Below are 21,106 nucleotides of genomic sequence, written 5' to 3' on the forward strand. Positions count from 1 at the left end.
TCATGTCAACTGATGTCAACTGATTCTAGTTTTTCTGTAATTTTATAGCAATAGAGTGATTGACAAGGCTACTTCTTGTCATGTTTGCACAACCAGGTATGAGAGTGTGGAACATTTACTACCAACTATAAAATCCAAAGTAAGTGTTTGCTAAAATGAGCAAGGAAGCATTTTAGCTAACTAATGTTAGTTCATGTTGTCTATCTTCCCTCTGCTTTCAATCGCCACACAAAAGACAGACTCCCTGTCCAGGCAGTGGATTCCCATTACGACATTTCCAGCAACCTCACATTAACTATTTATAAAGTAGCAAGTCATCAGACCAGAATACGCTCCACCAAACAGTGGAAAGCACCCAGAATCCATGTGTGAGAAGTTGGCACAGACATGGCACAAATGTAGCACAAACAACAGGGATCATTTTAGAGAAATTCAGAGATGGTTGGCGTGCTGTGTGATGTCATTGAGCAAAAATAGAATGTTTACATCTAAAAAAAAAAAAAAACTATAGCAACACAAACATTTTTACAGCGCAAACTGCCACAAACATCGCACAAACAAAAGAGACCATTTTGATGCAATTCGGAAATGTCTGCGGTGCTGGGTGTTATCATCACTCAAAAGAATTTTATCTAGAAACATACGCAAATTTTATGCCACAAATCAAATACAAGAATAATTTTTAACAAGTCCAACTTCAAACGCACATTAAAGCCATTTCAGGCAAAATTGTCCAGGTTACACATGAAGCACACACAAACTAGCAATACTATGTCACACCAAACCACATGGTACACAATTATCTTGTGAGAGTAGCCATCAGTAGCTGGTTTTCTGCATATCTATTCCCAAGAGTTGTTGGTGCTGATGTATATTGAGGCAGGTATGCCATCCAGCCAAGTTACGCCTTGGCGGAGCAGCATGCCCCAACCCTATACAGCACCGAGAGTCAGGCAATTTTCAGGGTTCCCCACAGAAATAACCACAAGAGCCACAGACTCTCAGCCCTTAAAAACATTAATTTCTGTACATTGTGACCCCATTTCTACAGAGGGAATTCATAAACCACTTCACATGTCTGCACAATAAAGCCCCAAACTAAGGGGATTTTGTGTTTTCTCTTTCTTCTTTTTCTTCCTGCCACAAATGCTCCTAGCCCAAAAGAATGTCTCCCTGTTGGTACTTTTACATAGATCAACCAATAAAAACATTGGATTCTAACATAAAATGATCATAATATACAAGTGCGCACGTTTAAAACTGTACATCTTTGCATCTCTGATGTCTACTTCCCTTGTAGCCTAGTGGGTAGTGCCTTTGTCTTTTGGTTGGAATTGTTTACAGGACTGAGAGACCAATTCAATTCCCCTCTCCAACTGCAAAAAATCTCTAAACCCAGTACACTGGCTTGTTGGCTAACTAAAAAATACAACATTTAAACTATTGCTTTTGCATCTGTAAAATCTTTCCGGGACAGTTCCGCTTTCAGCATTTTCAATGTGTTTAACGGTGGATACCTTGTGTGTGAGTAACTGCCCATTCTTGTACGTTGAAAAACGTTTTTCATGAAATACACACTCACCGGCCACTTTATTAGGTACACCTGTTCAACTGCAAGTTGCAAATATCTAATCAGCCGAATCACATGGCAGCAACTCAATGCATTTAAGCATGTAGACAAGACGATCTGCTGAAGTTCAAACCAAGCATCAGAATGGGGAAGAAAGGTGATTTAAGTGACTTTGAAAGTGGTATGGTTGTTGGTGCCAGACGGGGTGGTTTGATTATTTCAGAAACTGCTGATCTACTGGGATTTTCACGCACAACCATCTCTAGGGTTTACATAGAATGGTCAGAAAAAGAGAAAATATCCAGTGAGCGGCAGTTCTCTGGGCGAAAATGCCTTGTTGATGGCAGGGGTCAGAGGAGAATGGCCAGACTGGTTCGAGCTGATAGAAAGGCAACAGTAACTCAAATAACCACTCGTTACAACCGAGGTATGCAGAAGAGCATCTCTGAACGCACAAGTTGAACCTTGAAGCAGACAGGCTACAGCAGCAGAAGCCTACCCGGTACTAGCAAGGTGTACCTAATAAAGTGGCCGGTGAGTGTACATATTACTGCAAGAATCTTTTTGTCTCTCTGTTAGATGGGGAGGTGCCGTTTGTGTGAATGCACCTGGTCGACATCACAGCTGAGAAGGGACGGGGTTTTCTGTAGGAAGTGCCCGAGGAGGAAGGTTTGAACTATTGTTGCTAAGCCGGTTTTTCTGACTTTATTTCTGATTACAATACAATACAATACAATACAATACAATAAGCTCTTATATAGCGCTCTTCATGCATCCCAAGCCACTTTACAATAAATAAAAATAAATAAATAAATAAAATATAGAAATAAATAAATAAATAACCTAAGAAGTCAAAACTAAGATGAATAGGCACGAGAACAAGTTTTAAGATATGATTTAAAAGAACCAAGAGCGCAGCTAAAAGCTCTTCCCCCAACTGTTTTTAATCGGCAACGAGGAACCGCTAAAAGTTTAGCAGTAGCTGAACGCAGGGTATGACAGGGAACATAAGGTTCAATCAAATCCTTCAAATATGAAGGTCCAAAGCCATGCAATTCTTTGTAAGTAGTCAGCAACACTTTAAATTCAACCCTGGATTTAACAGGGAGCCAGTGCAATGATTTAAAAACAGGAGTGATATGCTCTGAGCGGCATGTGTGAGTAAGTACTCTGGCTGCTGCATTTTGTACTAATTGAAGTCGCTGTAACGTAGAGTCTGGTAGGCCAGTAAACAAAGCATTCAATAATCAAGCCTAGACATTATAAAGGCATGAACCAGCATTTCGGAATCTTCCTTAGACAGGATTGGTCTCAATTTCACAATATTGCACAGGTGGAAGATGTCTTGACTACTGAGTTAATGTGGGCATCCAGGCAAAGCTCAGGATCCATTATGACTCCCAGATTTTTTATGGTTTATGATTAAAACGACATTGACTTTGGTTTTGCGGACATTTGGACTTGTTAGCAATAGGCTTGGGTATTGGGGGGAACATTTTGTAGGAATATCGACCGACGGCCTGTATAGGTCCGGAACGGTATTCTTGCACTGTTCCTTACAAACCCTGACAAAATGGCAGAGAAGGAGACGGAGGGTGACAGCAGCAGCCTGGAGTATAGTGGGGAAGATGAGAGGAGGGTGAGTGAGTGGAAAAAGTTGGGGAGAGGGAGTAAAGAGAAGGAAAATAAACATAAGAGAGTGAGAAAGGAAACAAATAGGGCACATGGCACGGAGAGTGAGGGGGGAGGGGATGGGGAGAAGGACCCGAAGGCAGGATTGCAAACGATAAATGTAGTAGTGAGATTTGAGGGAGAGGGGGGAGTAAAGAAGGTTGATCCGCTGAAGTTAACAAAAATCCTTAGAAGTCAGGTTGGAGAAGTGAAGTATGCGAGGGTTTTGCGAGATGCTTATAGGGTGCGGCAATGAAGAGGAAATGGAGAAGGCAAAGAAATTGGGTAATGTCGGAAAATACAAAGTATCCAAAGTAGTAAGAGTGGGGGGACAGGGGGCCTGTGGATGCAAGGGAGTAATTTATGGAATACCTATTTCAGTTAGTATGAAGGAGCTGGTGGAGAACTTGAAGGTGTGGAATAGATCTGTCAAAAATGCTAAAAGAATGACAAGGGGAGTGGAAAAAAAGAGACTGAGGCTATTTTGATAGAATTTGAATCAAAGGTTCTCCCAAATGAGATATTCTTTGGATTCATTCTTTGATTCATTCCAAAGCCAACGAGATGTTTTAACTGTCAGGAGTTTGGGCATGTGGCTAAGATGTATAAAGGGAAGACAAGATGTGCTAGATGTAGTGGAGAATATGAATATGGAAAGTGTGAGGGAGTGGGACCAAAGTGTTGTAACTGTGGAGGGAATCACAGTGTTGCTTATTGGGGCTGTGAAGTGATGAGAAGAGAGTTGGAGGTGTAGCGGATTAGAATGAAGGAAAAAGTCTCTTATGCAGAGGCAGTTAAGAGGACTTGACAGGAAAAACAGGATAAGGAACATGGCCACAATAAAGGGCAAAGGACAGTCTATAAAGAGCAGGATGATAAAATGAAGATGTGGATAGAGAAGGAGAGGTTGGTGATCTTTATAGCAGGAGTGATAAATGTAGTAGAGGGGGTTAAGACTAAAACTGAAAGGATTAAGAGAGTTGTCATGGCAGTAGAGCGCCATTTTGATATGGTGGGTTTGAAATGGGAAGAAGTGAGTGAAAAGCTCATGGTGGAATCCAGAGTCCAAGTCATCAAGTCCAGAGTCAGCATGAGGTGGTTGTTAATTCTAACAATTTTGATATTCCAGTGGAATGCCAGGAGTTTGATAGCAAATGGACATGATTTTAAGCAATTTATAGACAGTCAGAAGGAGAAACCAGACATTTTGTGTGTTCAGGAAACATGGTTGAAACCCAAATTAGATTTTGTTATGTATGGATATGTGGCAATTAGGCAAGATAGGAAAGATGGGGGAGGAGGGGACTGTGTCACATTTATTAAACAAGAGATTCCTTATAGAGTACTGGGTATTGGGAACAAACTGGAGTATGTGGTGGTGGAGGTATGGGTGGGAAGGAAGGAAGTAGTGATTGTGAATTATTATAACCCTTGCAAGAAAATAGAATTGAATAAGCTTGAATAAATAGAAGGGCAATGTAGAGCAAGCATTGTGTGGTGTGGGGATTTCAATATACACATCACACTGTGGGGGAGTGAGAAAACTGATGTTAATGGCCAGGTAATAGAGGACTTGTTAGATGAGAAGAATTTAGTCTGCTTAAATGATGGAAGTAAAACAAGAATAGATGTTAACACAGGAAAGGAGTCAACACTAGATCTTACATTGGTCTCAAATAATATTGCCCCCATATGTGATTGGAATGTGTATCAAGAGGGAACCATAGGTAGTGACCATTATCCAGTCCTATGTACGATAAACATTAATGCATCTGTGACTGAAGTGGACAGGAGAGGAAAATGGGTGTTTGAGAAAGCTAATTGGAAGAAGTTTAGGAAGCGAGTGATGAATATCTGAATCAGATTAATGGTAATATGACCATAGAAACTCTGGACAAGGAAATTAGAAAAGGTATTAGAACAGCTGCAGTGAGATCCATCCGTAAGAGTAAAGGCAAAATAAAGAGGAAGGCAGTACTATGGTGGGATGATTCATGTAAAGAAGCTGTTAGAAACAGAAATAAGGCATTTAAGCTATTGAAAAGAACCCATAATTTTCAAGATATGATAAAGTAAAAAAAAAGAACAGGCGGTGGTAAGGAGGACAATAAGACAGGCAAAAAGGGCGTACTGGAGAAAGCTTTGTGACTCCATTGGGAACACAACCCCAGTAGGAGAGGTGTGGGGGATGATCAGAAAGATGGGAGGGGACAGGAGGGAGTGGAATTACCCGATGTTAACAGATGGAAGCGAAATAGCAGTAACTAATAAAGAAAAGGTTGAGTTAATGGCTAACACTTTTGTTAAGGTACACAGTTCTAATAATGTGTCTAAGGAGGGAAGAAGGGGTAGGGAGAAAACAAAATATGAAAACATGGAGGACTTAAAGAAAAAGGAAAATACTGAAGATGAACAGAATGCTCCATTTACTTTGGGAGAGTTAAAATGGGCGCTGGCTAAAGCTGGTATGACTGCACCAGGGAAGGATGGAATATGCTATGTGATGATAAAACACTAAGTGCAGAAGGTCTGAACAAATTATTACTGTACAATAAAGTGTGGGAGGAAGGTAGAATTCCTGTGAGTTGGAAGGAGGTGGTCTTTGTTCCCATAAGGAAGCCAGAGAAAGATGCAAGCAAACCAACAAACTATAGACCAAATAGCCTTAACATCGCACATATGTAAACTAATGGAACAAATGGTAAATGAAAGAATGATGATTTGTTTAGAGAAACAGGGTATAATTGCAGGGTATCAAAGTGGATTTAGGAAAGGAAAAGGTACTTTGGATCCAGTATTGTGCCTAGAAGATGAAGTAAGGAAAGCGCAAATGAATAAAGAAACAGTAGCAGCAGTTTTCTTTGATGTAGAAAAAGCATATGATGTGCTATGGAAGGAGGGGCTTTTGATAAAATTACATGCAATTGAAACTGGAGGTAAAGTTTTTAATTGGATAATGGACTTTTTGAATAAAAGAACCATCCAGGTAAAGATAGGATCTGAAATGTCAAAAAAGTATGAGTTCGAAAATGGGACACCGCAGGGGAGTGTAATAAGTCCTATATTATTCTCTATTATGATAAATGACATTTTTGAAAATGTAAAGATAGATATGGGAAGATCATTATTTGCAGATGATGGGGCTTTATGGAAAAGAGGGAGAAATTGGAGCCATATAATTAAAAAATTGCAAGAAGGAATAAATCAAGTTGAGATGTGGGGGAAGAAATGGGGTTTTAAGTTTTCAGTTGAAAAGACTAAAGTAATGTTCTTCACAAGAGAGAGGATTACAGGAAATAGTCATTTAAAACTGTATGGAAATAATTTATAGATAGTTGAATTATTTAGATTCTTAGGAGTATATTTTGACTCCAGATTAACATGGAGGGAACACATTAAAAGTATTGAAGATAAGTGCAAGAAAGTATAAAATGTGATGAGATGCCTTCTAGGGTTGGATTGGAGAGCTGATGTACCATCCTTGAAATATATATATATGTAGCACTAATTAGATCAAGGCTGGATTATGGGAGTGTAGTGTATGGATCTGCAGCAAAAACTCTGCTTGGAAGATTAGATCCAGGCCCGGGCCCTCAGATTGTGCATAGGAGCAGTAAGAACATCACCTGTGTGTGCTCTTCAAGTTGAGGCAGGATGGTAAATGGTAAATGGACTGCATTTATATAACGCTTTTATCCAAAGCGCTTTACAATTGATGCCTCTCATTCGCTAGAGCAATAAGGGGTTAGGTGTCTTGCTCAAGGACACTTCGACACGCCCAGGGCAGGCTTTGAACCGGCAACCCTCCGACTGCCAGACAATCGGTCTTACCTCCCGAGCTATGTCGCCCCCAGGAGAAATGCCGTTGTGTTTAATAAGGAAACAGCTCGAAGAACTACTGGATTAATTTGAGAGGACTCTCACGCAGCAGCACCCAGAGGCTGAGCCTATCTGTCTGGAGCTTACAGTCACCAGTAAAATTACACTTCTCAACTCCGCTTGTAAAACTGGCTTGAATGTTATTCTCAGCACGTTGAAGACCTAGTGTTATATATGAAACGACGTGCACGAAAATACGGGACAAACTGTGGGACGTAGCATTTTACTTTGAAATCCGGGACAATCCCGTATTGTACGGGACAGATGGCAACCCTAGCGACAGGGCACTCCGATTTCCCGGCTGTCACCAACCCTGGAGTCTTGGAGACTGAATGCCAAGGATCAATTGAAAATGACATTCCTCACCGGATGGTCCAAACGGGACTCTCTTGTAAATGTAAGTGTGTTGGCTATATTACATTACTTTACATTACAGGCATTTAGCAGATGCTCTTATCCAGAGCGACGTACAACAAGTGCATTAGTTCAAGGTGCAGAGGTGCAAAAGAAACACACTAGAGTGAAGTAAAGATCGTAGTGCCAGAAGTGACCATATACCGTCACTTATACCGTATAATACCGTAGTATACTATATACCGTAGTAATGTTAGTGGATTGTATAACGTTATCGTTAGCTAATGGAAATCCTAGTTTTGACAACTGGTGTTCATGTGTGGTAGTCTATGCATGTGTCTCGCTGAAAGTAACGTTACCGTAAAATCCTGTGTTGAACACAGGATTTTACGTATAGGGCTTGGCGCATCAGCGAAACTACAAGACTGTAACGTTACATCTCTGACACACGAATGAAGTTAGCAAGAGTGACAATCGAAATGATGCCTAGAACTTTTATGACATAGTTTGCCAATATCTGCATGAGCCGATATTGGCAAACTATGTGTTTTGCTTCACTTCTTCTCGATTTTGCCGCGAAACGAAATCGAAGAAGAAGAAGAAAAAACGGAAACTGTACTACTATATGGGCTTCCACTAAAAAATAGGTCTTTGTTTCTAACGTTAGAAATTTAAAATTAAATAACTAATCGAAAAATGAAGGACGGCGAATTCATTATAAGGACAATATCAGTCATGAGAAGCAGGGACGTGTGTTTACAATGAGTCTAACGTGGAGTTTGATGTTGAATGGGCTTCTATTGGATGGGGGGGGGGGGGGGGGGGGGTTTGCTCACACGGGAATCAAAAATCTGCAAATATCTAAATATTGAGGCAAGCAACCTAAAAACCGTCTGGGATGCACACAAAACTCTGGGTAGGTGTGAAAATTAGCCCAGAAGTGTTATAAAGCGCAATTCCCCTTTAAGAGAACTGGACTTATAGGAAAAATCTGACAAACCGGACACTGTAGGAGTTAACTAACTCCAGAAGATGGCAGTAATGCAACACCAAGGATGCAAGCTGCCGTTAAACCCCAAAGAAGAAGAAGAAGAAGAAGAAGAAGAAGAAGAAGAAGAAGAAGAAGAAGATGTCTCTCTGTTAGCCAGTGCGATACCAGCTGACGCCAGTAGATGACAGTGGCCGCCTGTCAGTGTGAGATTCTCAGGCACAGGACATCTTGCTTGGTAGCAAGCTTTGCTCGAATACTAGCAACAAGCTAGCAAGCAACTGGAGAGTGACTGTTGGTGTATGTGGTCAGCTAAAAGCTTTTATGTTTTATTTGCAGGTAAGACTGAAACGCGACTTTTCAATAGTTTTCTTATGCATAAGAATTCCTCTTGACTGTCACGTGCTTATACACGACAATGTTGTAAGATAATGTTGGTTAAACTTGTTAGTAATATAACTAAATTCTGTGCTAGCCGCAGCACAAATTTTCAATACTTTTAGTATACGTACGAATTCCTGTCAACTTTTACATGCTTATGCATGAGAATGTTCGAAGATAATGTTGGCTAAACTGGTTAGAAATATATCTACCTTCTGTGCTAGCTGCAGGCTATATTGTTCTTCACATGATTAGTTGGCTACAGTTACAGTGGGTTCTTCACAAACCATGTTATAATGCTCATTTATACTTTGTAAAAACGGCCCTTCATTACTTTTCATGACATTAATCATTTTTGTTAGAGAAAAAGAGTGCGATACAGAACAGTATTGTAACGTTCTACTGGAATGCTAGAAAGATCAACCAGCTGCATACCTGCAAACTAGTCGCTTTTCCGCAAAATTCGCCATTTTGAATCTAAAATTGGTCATTTGTGTGATATGTGTAGATCCCTTGAGTTTTGGAAATTTGGGGGGGGGGGGGGGGGGGGTCTGGGTCTGCGAGAACAGAGCATAGACTGTAAAAAAAAAAAGATAAAAAATATGGACAAAGCTACATTGACTATCCGTGGGTCTGGAAAAAACGTTTTGACGCCCGTTTGTGGTTGTCCATTTCTATGGTCCATTTGGAGCCAAAACCATGGAGTTCATGGTCCGAATCATAGACCGGAATGAATACAGTGTGATAAGCCCCTTTTCCACCATAGGGCCGAACGGTTCTGAGCACGGAGAGGAACGGTTCCAATGGTGTCTCCACCTGATAGCGGAACACTTACAAACCATGCCCAGCACGATATTTTCGGCACGGTTAGCCAATACAGCAGTGAAAACGCTGCTCACTGAAAAACGAAATAAACGAGACAAAGTTTTAAAAAATGATACCACTTCATTCTACAGTCAATATCTGGGACTAAATATTGAATAAATACATAACCTTACCCTTGGATTTACAAATTGGGGGTGGACGTGGGTGGACGGCATCCACCCACCTTTGGTAAATAAATAAATCATTTTGACCGGCAGTTTTACAAATAACTATGACAATCCAGTCCATTTTTCATTGCTCCAGTCCATGTGTTCCCTCTAGCCAGTTACTCGCTCAACCAATCAAACACCCGAAGAAAAAAAACTCAGGAGGAACAGTTGTTTATATAGACAGGCACAGAAAAAAAAATATTGTTGATTGTCTTGATTGTTTGGAAGCGAACGCGGTAGGTAATTTCATCTATGCAACTTTTTAAAGAGAGATGAATAAACAACCCCCACGAACGCCGGCTATTATTAACGGCAACTTTGATTTCTTGACCAAAATCAGAAGGTTGCTGGTCACCAGCTAAGCTAGGATTGAATATTTCCCACATACATAACGTGACTGGTGAGTTGAAAATTGGTGGGGCACAAAACTTTCCTTTAAACTAATCATTGATCTCAACCTGTTTTCATTAGTAATTTTCCTTTATTATCAAGCGTGCCAATGATCGGAATAATCAAATGGTAAGTGGCCTAACACACAGCGTCTTCATACCGTGTTAGGGTAAATCAAATTCAATTTATCCGTTAAAAATCTGTTTTAATCACCAAGTAGTCTACACTTAACAAACAAGATACACCAGTATGTTATCTACCGTGTTAGCTTTCAGAATAACAAGCAAAAACAAAACCTGCATTTCAATTTTGTTTACAATCTACACATTGCAGATATTTGCCATGAATATGAGTGCTGAGAAAGAAGTGCATGTATCTGCAAATAATGTTGATTAAAATGTGCACAATTTCGTACTGCAAATGAAAATAAATGTAGGCTATAAGGCCTAGGCTACTCACTAAAACTGCCTATTTGGGGAGAGCTGGCTATATATGATAGTATTGAGTAGCCTGTTTTGTGGATTAATTGTATTGATACTGAAGGAAAATCAGGGGAAGATTCCGCCACTGATTTTCCGCCAGTAATTAAAACAGATTTTTATAAATCGCATTTATCATTTAATCTCTCTGACACAGTGCGAAGAAGCTGTGTGTCACTTTCCAATTGATTAGTCAGATCGTTTGCATGCTTATTAATCACTGAAAATTAATTTAAACAGTTTGAGATCAATGATTAGTTTATAGAAAATTTTGCGCCTCACCAATTTTCAGCTCACCAGTCGCCGCTGGTTTTATTTTGTTTCAATTCGACCGTTTATGAAAGATAGATAAAAGAGGAAGAAAAGGAGGACAAAAGAGGAGGATGACCGAATATTTTCATGGGTAAAAAAATTCTCAGCATTAATGACACTCAATAAACTTGAAATATTTTGTGTAAAAGCTTGCATCAATAGTATACATTCTTTTTAAAACATTGTTTTCCTTAATTACAATTATGTGCACAATACAATAAATATACAACTATTTTGAGCTGAGACATTAGTTGGTTCGTACCTTTTTTCACCCACCTCCCACCGGATCTCAGGGTCCACCCACCTTCCAAATCCCAATTTAACCCCTGCTAGTATCTAGTCTACAGGTAATCACAGCACTAAATTAGTTAGCATTCGGAGCAGTAGTGTAGTGCACAGACTCATCCTGTCAATAGACCACACTTTACAATACGTTCTCTTCGGCTGAAATGCCTTGCAAGGGCTTTTACTCAGTCCTATAAACAAAGTCTTCTAAATCATGTCTAACCTGTTTTTCAACAACTGACCTACAAAAGAATTTAAGGTGCTCCATCAATTATTATTTCCTCTTAACCTCGCCTCACCCTTAAAGCTTGTTCATTCAGTTGGAAAATGCAGATCATTATTGGGCTGCATGGCCTGTTCACGTCATTATGTTATGTTATTACACTGCTTTACTATTAAAGCTATACCTTTGCAGTGCTTTTCCATTAAAGCCATACTATTACAGCACTTTCCCATTAAACCCATACCATTACAATACTTTCCCAATAAACTAATATCATTACAGTGCTTTCCCAATAAACTAATACCATTACAGTGCTTTCCCAATAAACCAATACCATTACAGCAATTTCCAATTAAAGCATACCGTTACAGTGCTTTCCCAATAAACCAATACCATTACAGTGCTTTCCCAATAAACCAATACCATTACAGAACTTTCCTATTAAAGCCATACCATTACAGTGCTTTCTCAATAAACCAATACCATTACAGAACCGTCCCATTAAACCCATACCATTACAGTGCTTTCCCAATAAACAAATACCATAACAGTGTTTTCCCAATAAACCAATACCATTACAGCACTTTCCAATTAAAGCATACCGTTACAGTGCTTTCACACAATAAACCAATACCATTACAGGTGCTTTCCCAATAAACACTCATCACCATACAGTGCTGTCCCAATAACCAAATACCATAACAGTGTTTTCCCAATAAACCAATACCATTACAGCACTTTCCAATTAAAGCATACCGTTACAGTGCTTTCCCAATAAACCAATACCATTACAGTGCTTTCCCAATAAACCCATACCATTACAGTGCTTTCCCAATAAACAAATACCATTACAGTGCTTTCCCAATAAACCAATACCATTACAGAACTTTCCTATTGAAACCATACCATTACAGTGCCTTCCCAATAAACCAATACCATTACAGTTCTTTCCCATGAAACCCATACCATTACAGTGCTTTCCCAATAAACAAATACCATAACAGTGTTTTCCCAATAAACCAATACCATTACAGCACTTTCCAATTAAAGCATACCATTACAGTGCTTTCCCAATAAACCAATACCATTACAGCACTTTCCAATTAAAGCATACTGTTACAGTGCTTTCCCAATAAACCAATACCATTACAGTGCTTTCCCAATAAACTAATACCATTACAGTGCTTTCCCAATAAACCAATACCATTACAGTTCTTTCCCGATAAACCAATACCATTACAGTGCTTTCCCAATAAACCAATACTTTTACAGAACTTTCCTATTAAAGCCATACCATTACAGTGCTTTCTCAATAAACCAATACCATTACAGAACCGTCCCATTAAACCCATACCATTACAGTGCTTTCCCAATAAACAAATACCATAACAGTGTTTTCCCAATAAACCAATACCATTACAGGTACGTACATATTTTAAAAGGTACGTACTGAAATAGTTCCATTCGAGTGTCGTTTCACAGGCATAAAAGTCATCAGTCCACCCTGGAAGTCAAAGGTGTGGGTCTGAACGACCAGAAAGCTGAGCAGCAGTGTAGTACACAGACTCATCCTGTCAATAGACCACACTTTACAATACGTTCTCTTCGGCTGAAATGCCTTGCAAGGGCTTTTACTCAGTCCTATAAGCAAAGTCTTCTAAATCATGTCTAACCTGTTTTTCAACAACTGACCTACAAAAGAATTTAAGGTGCTCCATCAATTATTATTTCCTCTTAACCTCGCCTCACCCTTAAAGCTTGTTCATTCAGTTGGAAAATGCAGATCATTGTTGGGCTGCATGGCCTGTTCACATCATTATGTTATGTTATTACACTGCTTTACTATTAAAGCTATACCTTTGCAGCGCTTTTCCATTAAAGCCATACTATTACAGCACTTTCCCATTAAACCCATACCATTACAGTACTTTCCCAATAAACTAATATCATTACAGTGCTTTCCCAATAAACTAATACCATTACAGTGCTTTCCCAATAAACCAATACCATTACAGCACTTTCCAATTAAAGCATACCGTTACAGTGCTTTCCCAATAAACTAATACCATTACAGTGCTTTCCCAATAAACTAATACCATTACAGTGCTTTCCCAATAAACCAGTACCATTACAATGCTTTCCCAATAAACCAGTACCATTACAGTGCTTTCCCAATAAACCAATACCATTACAGAACTTTCCTATTGAAACCATACCATTACAGTGCCTTCCCAATAAACCAATACCATTACAGTTCTTGCCCATGAAACCCATACCATTACAGTGCTTTCCCAATAAACAAATACCATAACAGTGTTTTCCCAATAAACCAATACCATTACAGCACTTTCCAATTAAAGCATACCGTTACAGTGCTTTCCCAATAAACCAATACCATTACAGTGCTTTCCCAATAAACTAATACCATTACAGTGCTTTCCCAATAAACCAGTACCATTACAGTGCTTTCCCAATAAACCAATACCATTACAGAACTTTCCTATTGAAACCATACCATTACAGTGCCTTCCCAATAAACCAATACCATTACAGTTCTTGCCCATGAAACCCATACCATTACAGTGCTTTCCCAATAAACAAATACCATAACAGTGTTTTCCCAATAAACCAATACCATTACAGCACTTTCCAATTAAAGCATACCATTACAGTGCTTTCCCAATAAACCAATACCATTACAGCACTTTCCAATTAAAGCATACTGTTACAGTGCTTTCCCAATAAACCAATACCATTACAGTGCTTTCCCAATAAACTAATACCATTACAGTGCTTTCCCAATAAACCAATACCATTACAGTTCTTTCCCGATAAACCAATACCATTACAGTGCTTTCCCAATAAACCAATACTTTTACAGAACTTTCCTATTAAAGCCATACCATTACAGTGCTTTCTCAATAAACCAATACCATTACAGAACCGTCCCATTAAACCCATACCATTACAGTGCTTTTCCAATATACCAATACCATTACAGAATTTTCCCATTAAACCAATACCATTACAGTGCTTTCCCATGAAAGCCAAACCATTATAGTGCTTTCCCAATAAAGCTGTACCATTACAGTGCTTTCCCAATTAAGCCATACCATTACAACACATTCCCATGAAAGCCAAACCATTATAGTGCTTTCCCAATAAAGCTGTACCGTTGCAGTGCTTTCCCAATTAAGCTATACCATTACAACACTTTCCCATGAAAGCCATACTATTACAGTGCTTTCCCTTAAAGCCTTAGTAAGCAAAGATTGTACTTCCATTTCTTCCTGCATGGCTGTCTGTTCAAATGTTTTAAAAGGTACGTACTGAAATAGTTCCATTCGAGTGTCGTTTCACAGGCATAAAAGTCATCAGTCCACCCTGGAAGTCAAAGGTGTGGGTCTGAACGACCAGAAAGCTGAGCAGCAGTGTAGTGCACAGACTCATCCTGTCAATAGACCACACTTTACAATACGTTCTCTTCGGCTGGAATGCCTTGCAAGGGCTTTTACTCAGTCCTATAAGCAAAGTCTTCTAAATCATGTCTAACCTGTTTTTCAACAACTGACCTACAAAAGAATTTAAGGTGCTCCATCAATTATTATTTCCTCTTAACCTCGCCTCACCCTTAAAGCTTGTTCATTCAGTTGACATTCATAGTTTGATGACAATAGCTTTTACTTTATTTTTTAACAGCATTAAACAGCATGTATAAACTGTAATCACATGTTTCTGCCTATACACAATAGCCTGCACACAGGGTTACATACACCCACGTGACAGTGGCATGCATATGACCATAGCAGGCTCCTTTACAGTTGAGGCCAAAAGTTTACATACATTTAGGCTAAAGACATTCAAACTCAATTTTTCAAAACTCCACACATTTCATGTTACCATACACTTCCTGTTTTAAGTCAATTAGGGTATCTACTTTATTTCCAAGAGGTCATTTATAAACAATAGCTAAGAGACAGATTTATTTGAGCTTTTATGTACTATATCAGATTTTCATTGGGTCAAAAGTTTACACACACTTTGTTAGAATTTGGTGGCATTGCCTTTTAATTGCTTAACTTGAATCAAATGCTTGGGGTAGCCTTCCACAAGCTTCTCACAATACTGCTGGAATTTTGGCCCATTCCTTCTGACAGAAATGGTGTAACTCAGTCAGGATTGTGGGCCTCCTTGCTCGGACATGCTTTTTCAGTTCAGACCACATAATTTTCTATGGGATTCATGTCAGGGCTTTGTGATGGCCACTCTACTTTCACTTTGAAGTTTCAACTTTCTAGCTGATGTCATGAGCTGTTGCTTCAGTATTTCTAGATAATCCTCCTTCCTCATAATACCCTCTATTTTCTGAAGTGCACCAGTGCCTTTTGCAGCAAAACACCCCCCACAATGACTTAACTGGTGAAATAAAGGTGGAAAAAAAAAAAAAAAACATGCTACCCCCATGCTTCACAGCTGGGATGATGTTCTTCGGATGAAAAGCCTCACCCTTTCTCCTCCATACATAGCACTGATCATTATGGCCAAACAGTTACATTTTTGTTCATCTGACCAGAGAACACTGCTCCAAAAGACTATGTCTTCATCCTGGTGATCACCTGCAAACATAATTCTGGCTTTTTTATGCCGGTCTTGGAGTAGGGGCTTCTTCCTTGTGCGGCAGCCTTTCAGGCCATGGCCATGTAGGATTCTCTTAATAGTGGATGTAGATACTTTGGTACCTGATGCCTCCAACTCCTTCACCAGTTCCATCATTGTTGTCTTGGGGTTCATTTGAACCTTTCAGACCAAAAATTCATTCAGGCCTGGGAATTCATTTGTGCCTCCTTCCTGAACGTTGCAGTGTGTTCAGTTACGATTAAATTTTAAATGAATTAATAAATACATAACGATACATTTTCTGGTTTTGTATTGTGTTTCGTTGTGATTAGCTTGTTAAGTTGCTCCCCCCATCCTTTGGCTGTTGAACATTCCTGTTTTTACAGCGAATGTTGCACACGCAACCTGCTTTGCATTTTATTGGCTGTTGTAGGCCAGGACATTCCTCTTTAACATTTAATTACATTTTGAACATTGAGCATTTACTGGACTTTGACTGGTCTGTATCATTTTTCTGTGTCGTTGTCTGTAGCGGTAGGCTAATTCATATTTATGAGGAAATAATTGCTGGGCTATAGGCTGCTGCTATTGTGGCCAAAATATTTTTTTCCTGTACAATCGCCTAGGCTTGTTTGATCCATGAAAAACGCAGTATATGCCCCAAAATAAAAAGAGCATGCCAAATTGTTACGAGATGTAGGCTACTGAGGTGAACAGAGAAACAAAATGTAGGAAACAGGATGAACAAGGAACAGTTATTTAATAAAATAAGCACGATTACAAAGAGTAACAAGAAGCACAAGAGACCACAGCCAGACCAAGGCACTGAATACTAAAGATTAGACAAGACACATAACAAGTCATTTGCTGCCCTCAGGTGGCAGCCAAGGGTTATGACACATAGCTAGAATGTAGTTCTTGTCTGAAAATTTAACAGTATAGGTAGGCTTGTTTGATTAAAAGAAAAAAATAGCATAATATCACTAACATCAACAAATAATAACCTACATTTGGGGCTGATAATTCAGTTGTTGTTTGAGGGAGGGGGGAAGGGGCGGTGGGGCAGTATGGGACTTCACCATTCGATGTGGGGGGTTGGTCTTCTAAACTGTGCCTCTGTGTATGTGACTCTCTGCTTGTACCTGTAATGTATAATCTATTAAAACCACTCTTTTCTGTTTATCTGTCAGCTGCCCAGTATATCTCACTCTTGTATCACCAAGGCCAAACTTCATGGCGAAATGCCAGCGGCGGTGTGACTGACAACGTGCGAGTGGAAAAGTACTAGTGTGAAGGAACAAAGGAGTGTGTATCCCTTGGGAAGTGTATAAATCGAACACAGACAGAAGCTTATTCGAGATTTGCTTCCTGAGCTCCTGCGAGAGCGCCTGAACTTTGTCTGCTATTTGTAGATATAATTATAGACTTGAAGTTTGAAGCATTGTCTCAGTGTCCATCACGACCGTGGTTCCTTGGTCTAGGGACATGATTCTCACTTTGGGTGCAAGAGGTCGCAGGTTCATATCCCGGACAAGCTCTTTGCACGTGATCCATCGTTCTCACAGGTGATTTTGCCTCAAGGCTGAGAAACATCAAGTTTGTGACCACAGTGTGAGATCTTGAGAAAACCATGGAGCTTTCAGTGTAGCATATTCCAAACTCCAGGGCCTCAAGCAGAATGAGAATATCACAGAACTTGTGGTTACGGCTTTATATATCCGAACAATGCTCAGGAGCATTCACACAACGGCATGGAACACATAATGTACTTCTGCAGGGCACGGTCAAAAATGAATAATGTTCTTGCGACAGCAGAGGCCTGGTAGTGTCCGAGAGAGGGCCAGAGGGTTTTTTGAGGACCAGTACCACATAAATCCCACAGACGAGGCCCTCATGGACACCTTCCTTAGCTGCCTGGACATATGCCTGAGGGATTAAGACGAGGAACCTGAACTGAGCACCGAGGGGCTCACCAGGACCGTGTGCTCCCTTAACCAGCATAAAGCTCCCGGCTCGGATGGAGTCCCAGCTGAGTTCTATCAGACTTTCGGGGATCACCTGAAGAAGGATGTGGCAAAAGCTCTCAAGGTGGTGTACAGCGAGAGACAGTTAGGGGTCTCACTGAGCCGGAGCTCAGTGTCCCAAAGAAGGGGGACCTAAAGAAGAATGTGGGCAGGGGGGTCCCAGACATTGTTAACATCATTCTTGTGCAGAGCCTGGCCCCATTGGTCCAGAACACGCAGAAGGTTGAGAAGGCCTCTGATACCTTTGCCAGGTGCCATGTCACTCCCTTCTTGAGAGCGATGGGCTGGTGCGTGCTGGACTTAATGGCTAATAGACGGGAAGCCCCTTATGTCTATTGGGCTATAAGGGACTTTGCCTTCAGGACAGAACTGTCTGGGGCCGGCTTGACCTTGTGGAGTTATAAAACAGTTATGGCTCATTTGAGATCTAACTCGATAACGCAACACAACCTGAGGGGCGCGCTGGCCCGGGACGCAAAAAATGTCTGGGCAATGCGTCACATAAATAATTAACCAAAAACAAAGACGTTGCCTGGACGTCCTCATATGCGTCTCCCCGCAAAGGTCTTCTTGTACCAACGGTACTTTGCTCTCACTGAGCGCTGCCTCCACAGATAAACTGACTCAGAACATATCCATCATTTGTTCTCAGAGTGCTCCGTGGCCGGACGGGTCTGGGGCCTTGTAGTCTCCTCTGTCGGTCTCCCTCAGCAGGCTGCTGCTAAGGTCCTCCCTGAGTGCTGAGGCTCCCTCTACGGCTCCAGTGAAGGCTGTAAAACCACCAAGCTCCAGCGTCAGTGAAGAATAGTCAATAGCATCAAGCAGGTCCTGTGGGAGGCGAGGAACATCAAGGTCTACCAAAAGACATCAGTGTATCTGATCACTCCCCTGAGGATGGTTTAGAACCTCCTCCTAGACGGCATTTTGGCCCACATGCAAAATAACAAATCCCTTGCAAGAGAGAAATAGGGGGTGGACCATTGGAGAGAACCGATCATTTAGTCCACCCCCTCAACCACAGTGTTGAAGTTAGTGGCTCGTTGGTCTAGAGGTATGATTCTTGCTTCGAGTGCGAGAGGTCTCAGGTTCAAATCTCTGATGAGCTATTAAGAGACAGTATTGTCTGTGACAGCTAGTCCATTGTGCTTATGGTAGATTTTGTGTCAAGGCTAAAATACATTGCAGTGTGCTCTCTCAACTGCCCTTTAGGAACCTCCTGGAGAAGGATGTGGTAGAGGTGTTTAGGGTGGCGTACAGGGAGGGGCAGTTTGGGACCTTGTTGAGACAGAGCTCAGTAGCTCTTGTCCCAAAGAAGGGGGACATGAAGGATCTGTGAAACTGCCAGTCGTTCAACCTCCTCTCAGTTTAGTATAAGATCATGTTGAAGGTTGTAACGGTTTGACTTAAAGTTGCTGGGGTACCAGTCAGGTCGGGGCCTGACAATTTTAATACTCATAAATAGTTTGGATCACAAACTAAACAATAGATAGAAAGATATGTTATGTATGCCTGCTCACATGTGTCTTCCCACTATGTCTTTTGTGTATAATCGGCACCTGGCCTTGACTGAGCGCTGTGCCCACGGATGCACTGACTCAGAGCATGGACATCATCTGTTCAGGGAATGCACGGTGGCCAAGCGGGTTCCGGGGCCTTGTTGTTTCCTCAGTCTCTCTGAAAAGATTGCTGCCAAGGTCCTCTCTGACTGCTGTAGGCATCCTCTGCGGTCCCCCAGGAGGCTGCAAAATAATTCTGCTCCAGCGTCAGTGGAAGATCATCACCATCTTAAAGCAAGTTCTGTGGCAGACGAGGAACATCAAGGTGTATCAAAAAACATCAGTAGACCTGGTCACTCCCCGGTGGAGAGTCCAAAATCTCCATCAGGACGGTGTTGTGGTAGGTGGTGAAATTCAGAAAGAACAAAAACTTGGCGAGAGAGAAATGGGAGGTGGACCATTGCAACACATCTACTATTAATTGGTGAACCCAGCACAAGTTTAGAATTTCATTTTGATTTTTATAATTAGATTTTAACCACTACTGTGTTTTGGTTACGTTCTCATTTTGATGTTTTTGTATGAGGACTTTTGAGTTGACGACCTTTTAACATGCAAAACCAATGAAAGACAAAGTAGATGAAACCATAATGGCAACCGTAGATGAAACCAGTTGATACTTTAAAGGGCCCTGATGAGTAACATAAGCAAGTTAAGACTATACTTTCAGGGATCATTTCTATAGTTTGAAGCTGAGAAATGTGTTTCTAAAGTGTTTGGTCTTGCTCTTTCATGATGATGAAATATCGCATCCCCTTCCGAGCGCAAAATAGATTGAGAGTATTGAATTTTTAATCAACCGCTCTCCATCATTGATGACCGTTCCAATTCTGCAAAGAATTTGGAGGAAAGGGGTGCATTCTGAGTGGTTGGCCTGTTCATTGTTGAAATTAAAAATGATATTTTTAATATGACAAAGCTCTTTTGTTAAAGTGTTATACAAATTGAATTGAATATTTTGTTGGTATATTTATTATTTGTTTGCTGTGCCAATTAGTTGAAACGTTGGTGGTGAAGTACTAATCCGTTGAAAGTGTGTGGTGGATGAAGTCAGCCAGTGGTAACAAACATCGTTCCTGGAGATCTACCATCTCGTAGGTTTTTTTACATTACATTACATTACAGGCATTTGGCAGACGCTCTTATCCAGAGCGACTTACACAACTTTTTACATAGCATTTTTACATTGTATCCATTTATACAGCTGGATATATACTGAAGCAATTACGATTAAGCACCTTGCTCAAGGGTACAACGGCAGTGTCCTTACCCAGGAATCGAACCTGCGACCTTTCGGTTACAAGCCCAGTTCCTTACCCACTGTGCTACACTCCGTCCAGACT

The 21,106-nt window shown here is 40.6% G+C and overlaps 1 protein-coding gene, 1 long non-coding RNA gene and 1 other non-coding gene across 4 annotated transcripts in view; 2 read left to right on the forward strand and 1 right to left on the reverse strand.

Moving 5' to 3' along the window:
- The window catches only part of LOC135243789 (uncharacterized), a 38,696-nt gene extending 25,505 nt beyond the window's left edge, over window positions 1-13,191 (reverse strand). Inside the window, exon 1 of one of the 2 annotated variants that reach the window (XM_064315822.1) lies at window positions 13,017-13,190. In XM_064315822.1, the coding sequence (XP_064171892.1) occupies window positions 13,017-13,136 (120 nt within the window). In that variant the 5' untranslated portion in view covers window positions 13,137-13,190. Of the gene's footprint in view, window positions 1-13,016 lie in introns of both variants that reach the window. The other variant, XM_064315823.1, reaches the window with a different exon arrangement.
- Window positions 1,909-21,106, forward strand: part of LOC135243791 (uncharacterized) — a 40,223-nt gene continuing 21,025 nt past the window's right edge. Inside the window, exon 1 of the long non-coding RNA XR_010326788.1 lies at window positions 1,909-1,997. This is a non-coding gene — a long non-coding RNA (uncharacterized LOC135243791). The remainder of the gene's footprint in view (window positions 1,998-21,106) is intronic.
- LOC135244278 (small nucleolar RNA U3) lies at window positions 20,418-20,633 on the forward strand. Its single transcript, XR_010326941.1, has one exon. It is a non-coding gene; the product is annotated as a small nucleolar RNA U3 (small nucleolar RNA).

The sequence above is a fragment of the Anguilla rostrata genome, chromosome 17 (assembly GCF_018555375.3).
Source record: "Anguilla rostrata isolate EN2019 chromosome 17, ASM1855537v3, whole genome shotgun sequence".
Lineage (NCBI taxonomy): Eukaryota > Metazoa > Chordata > Actinopteri > Anguilliformes > Anguillidae > Anguilla > Anguilla rostrata.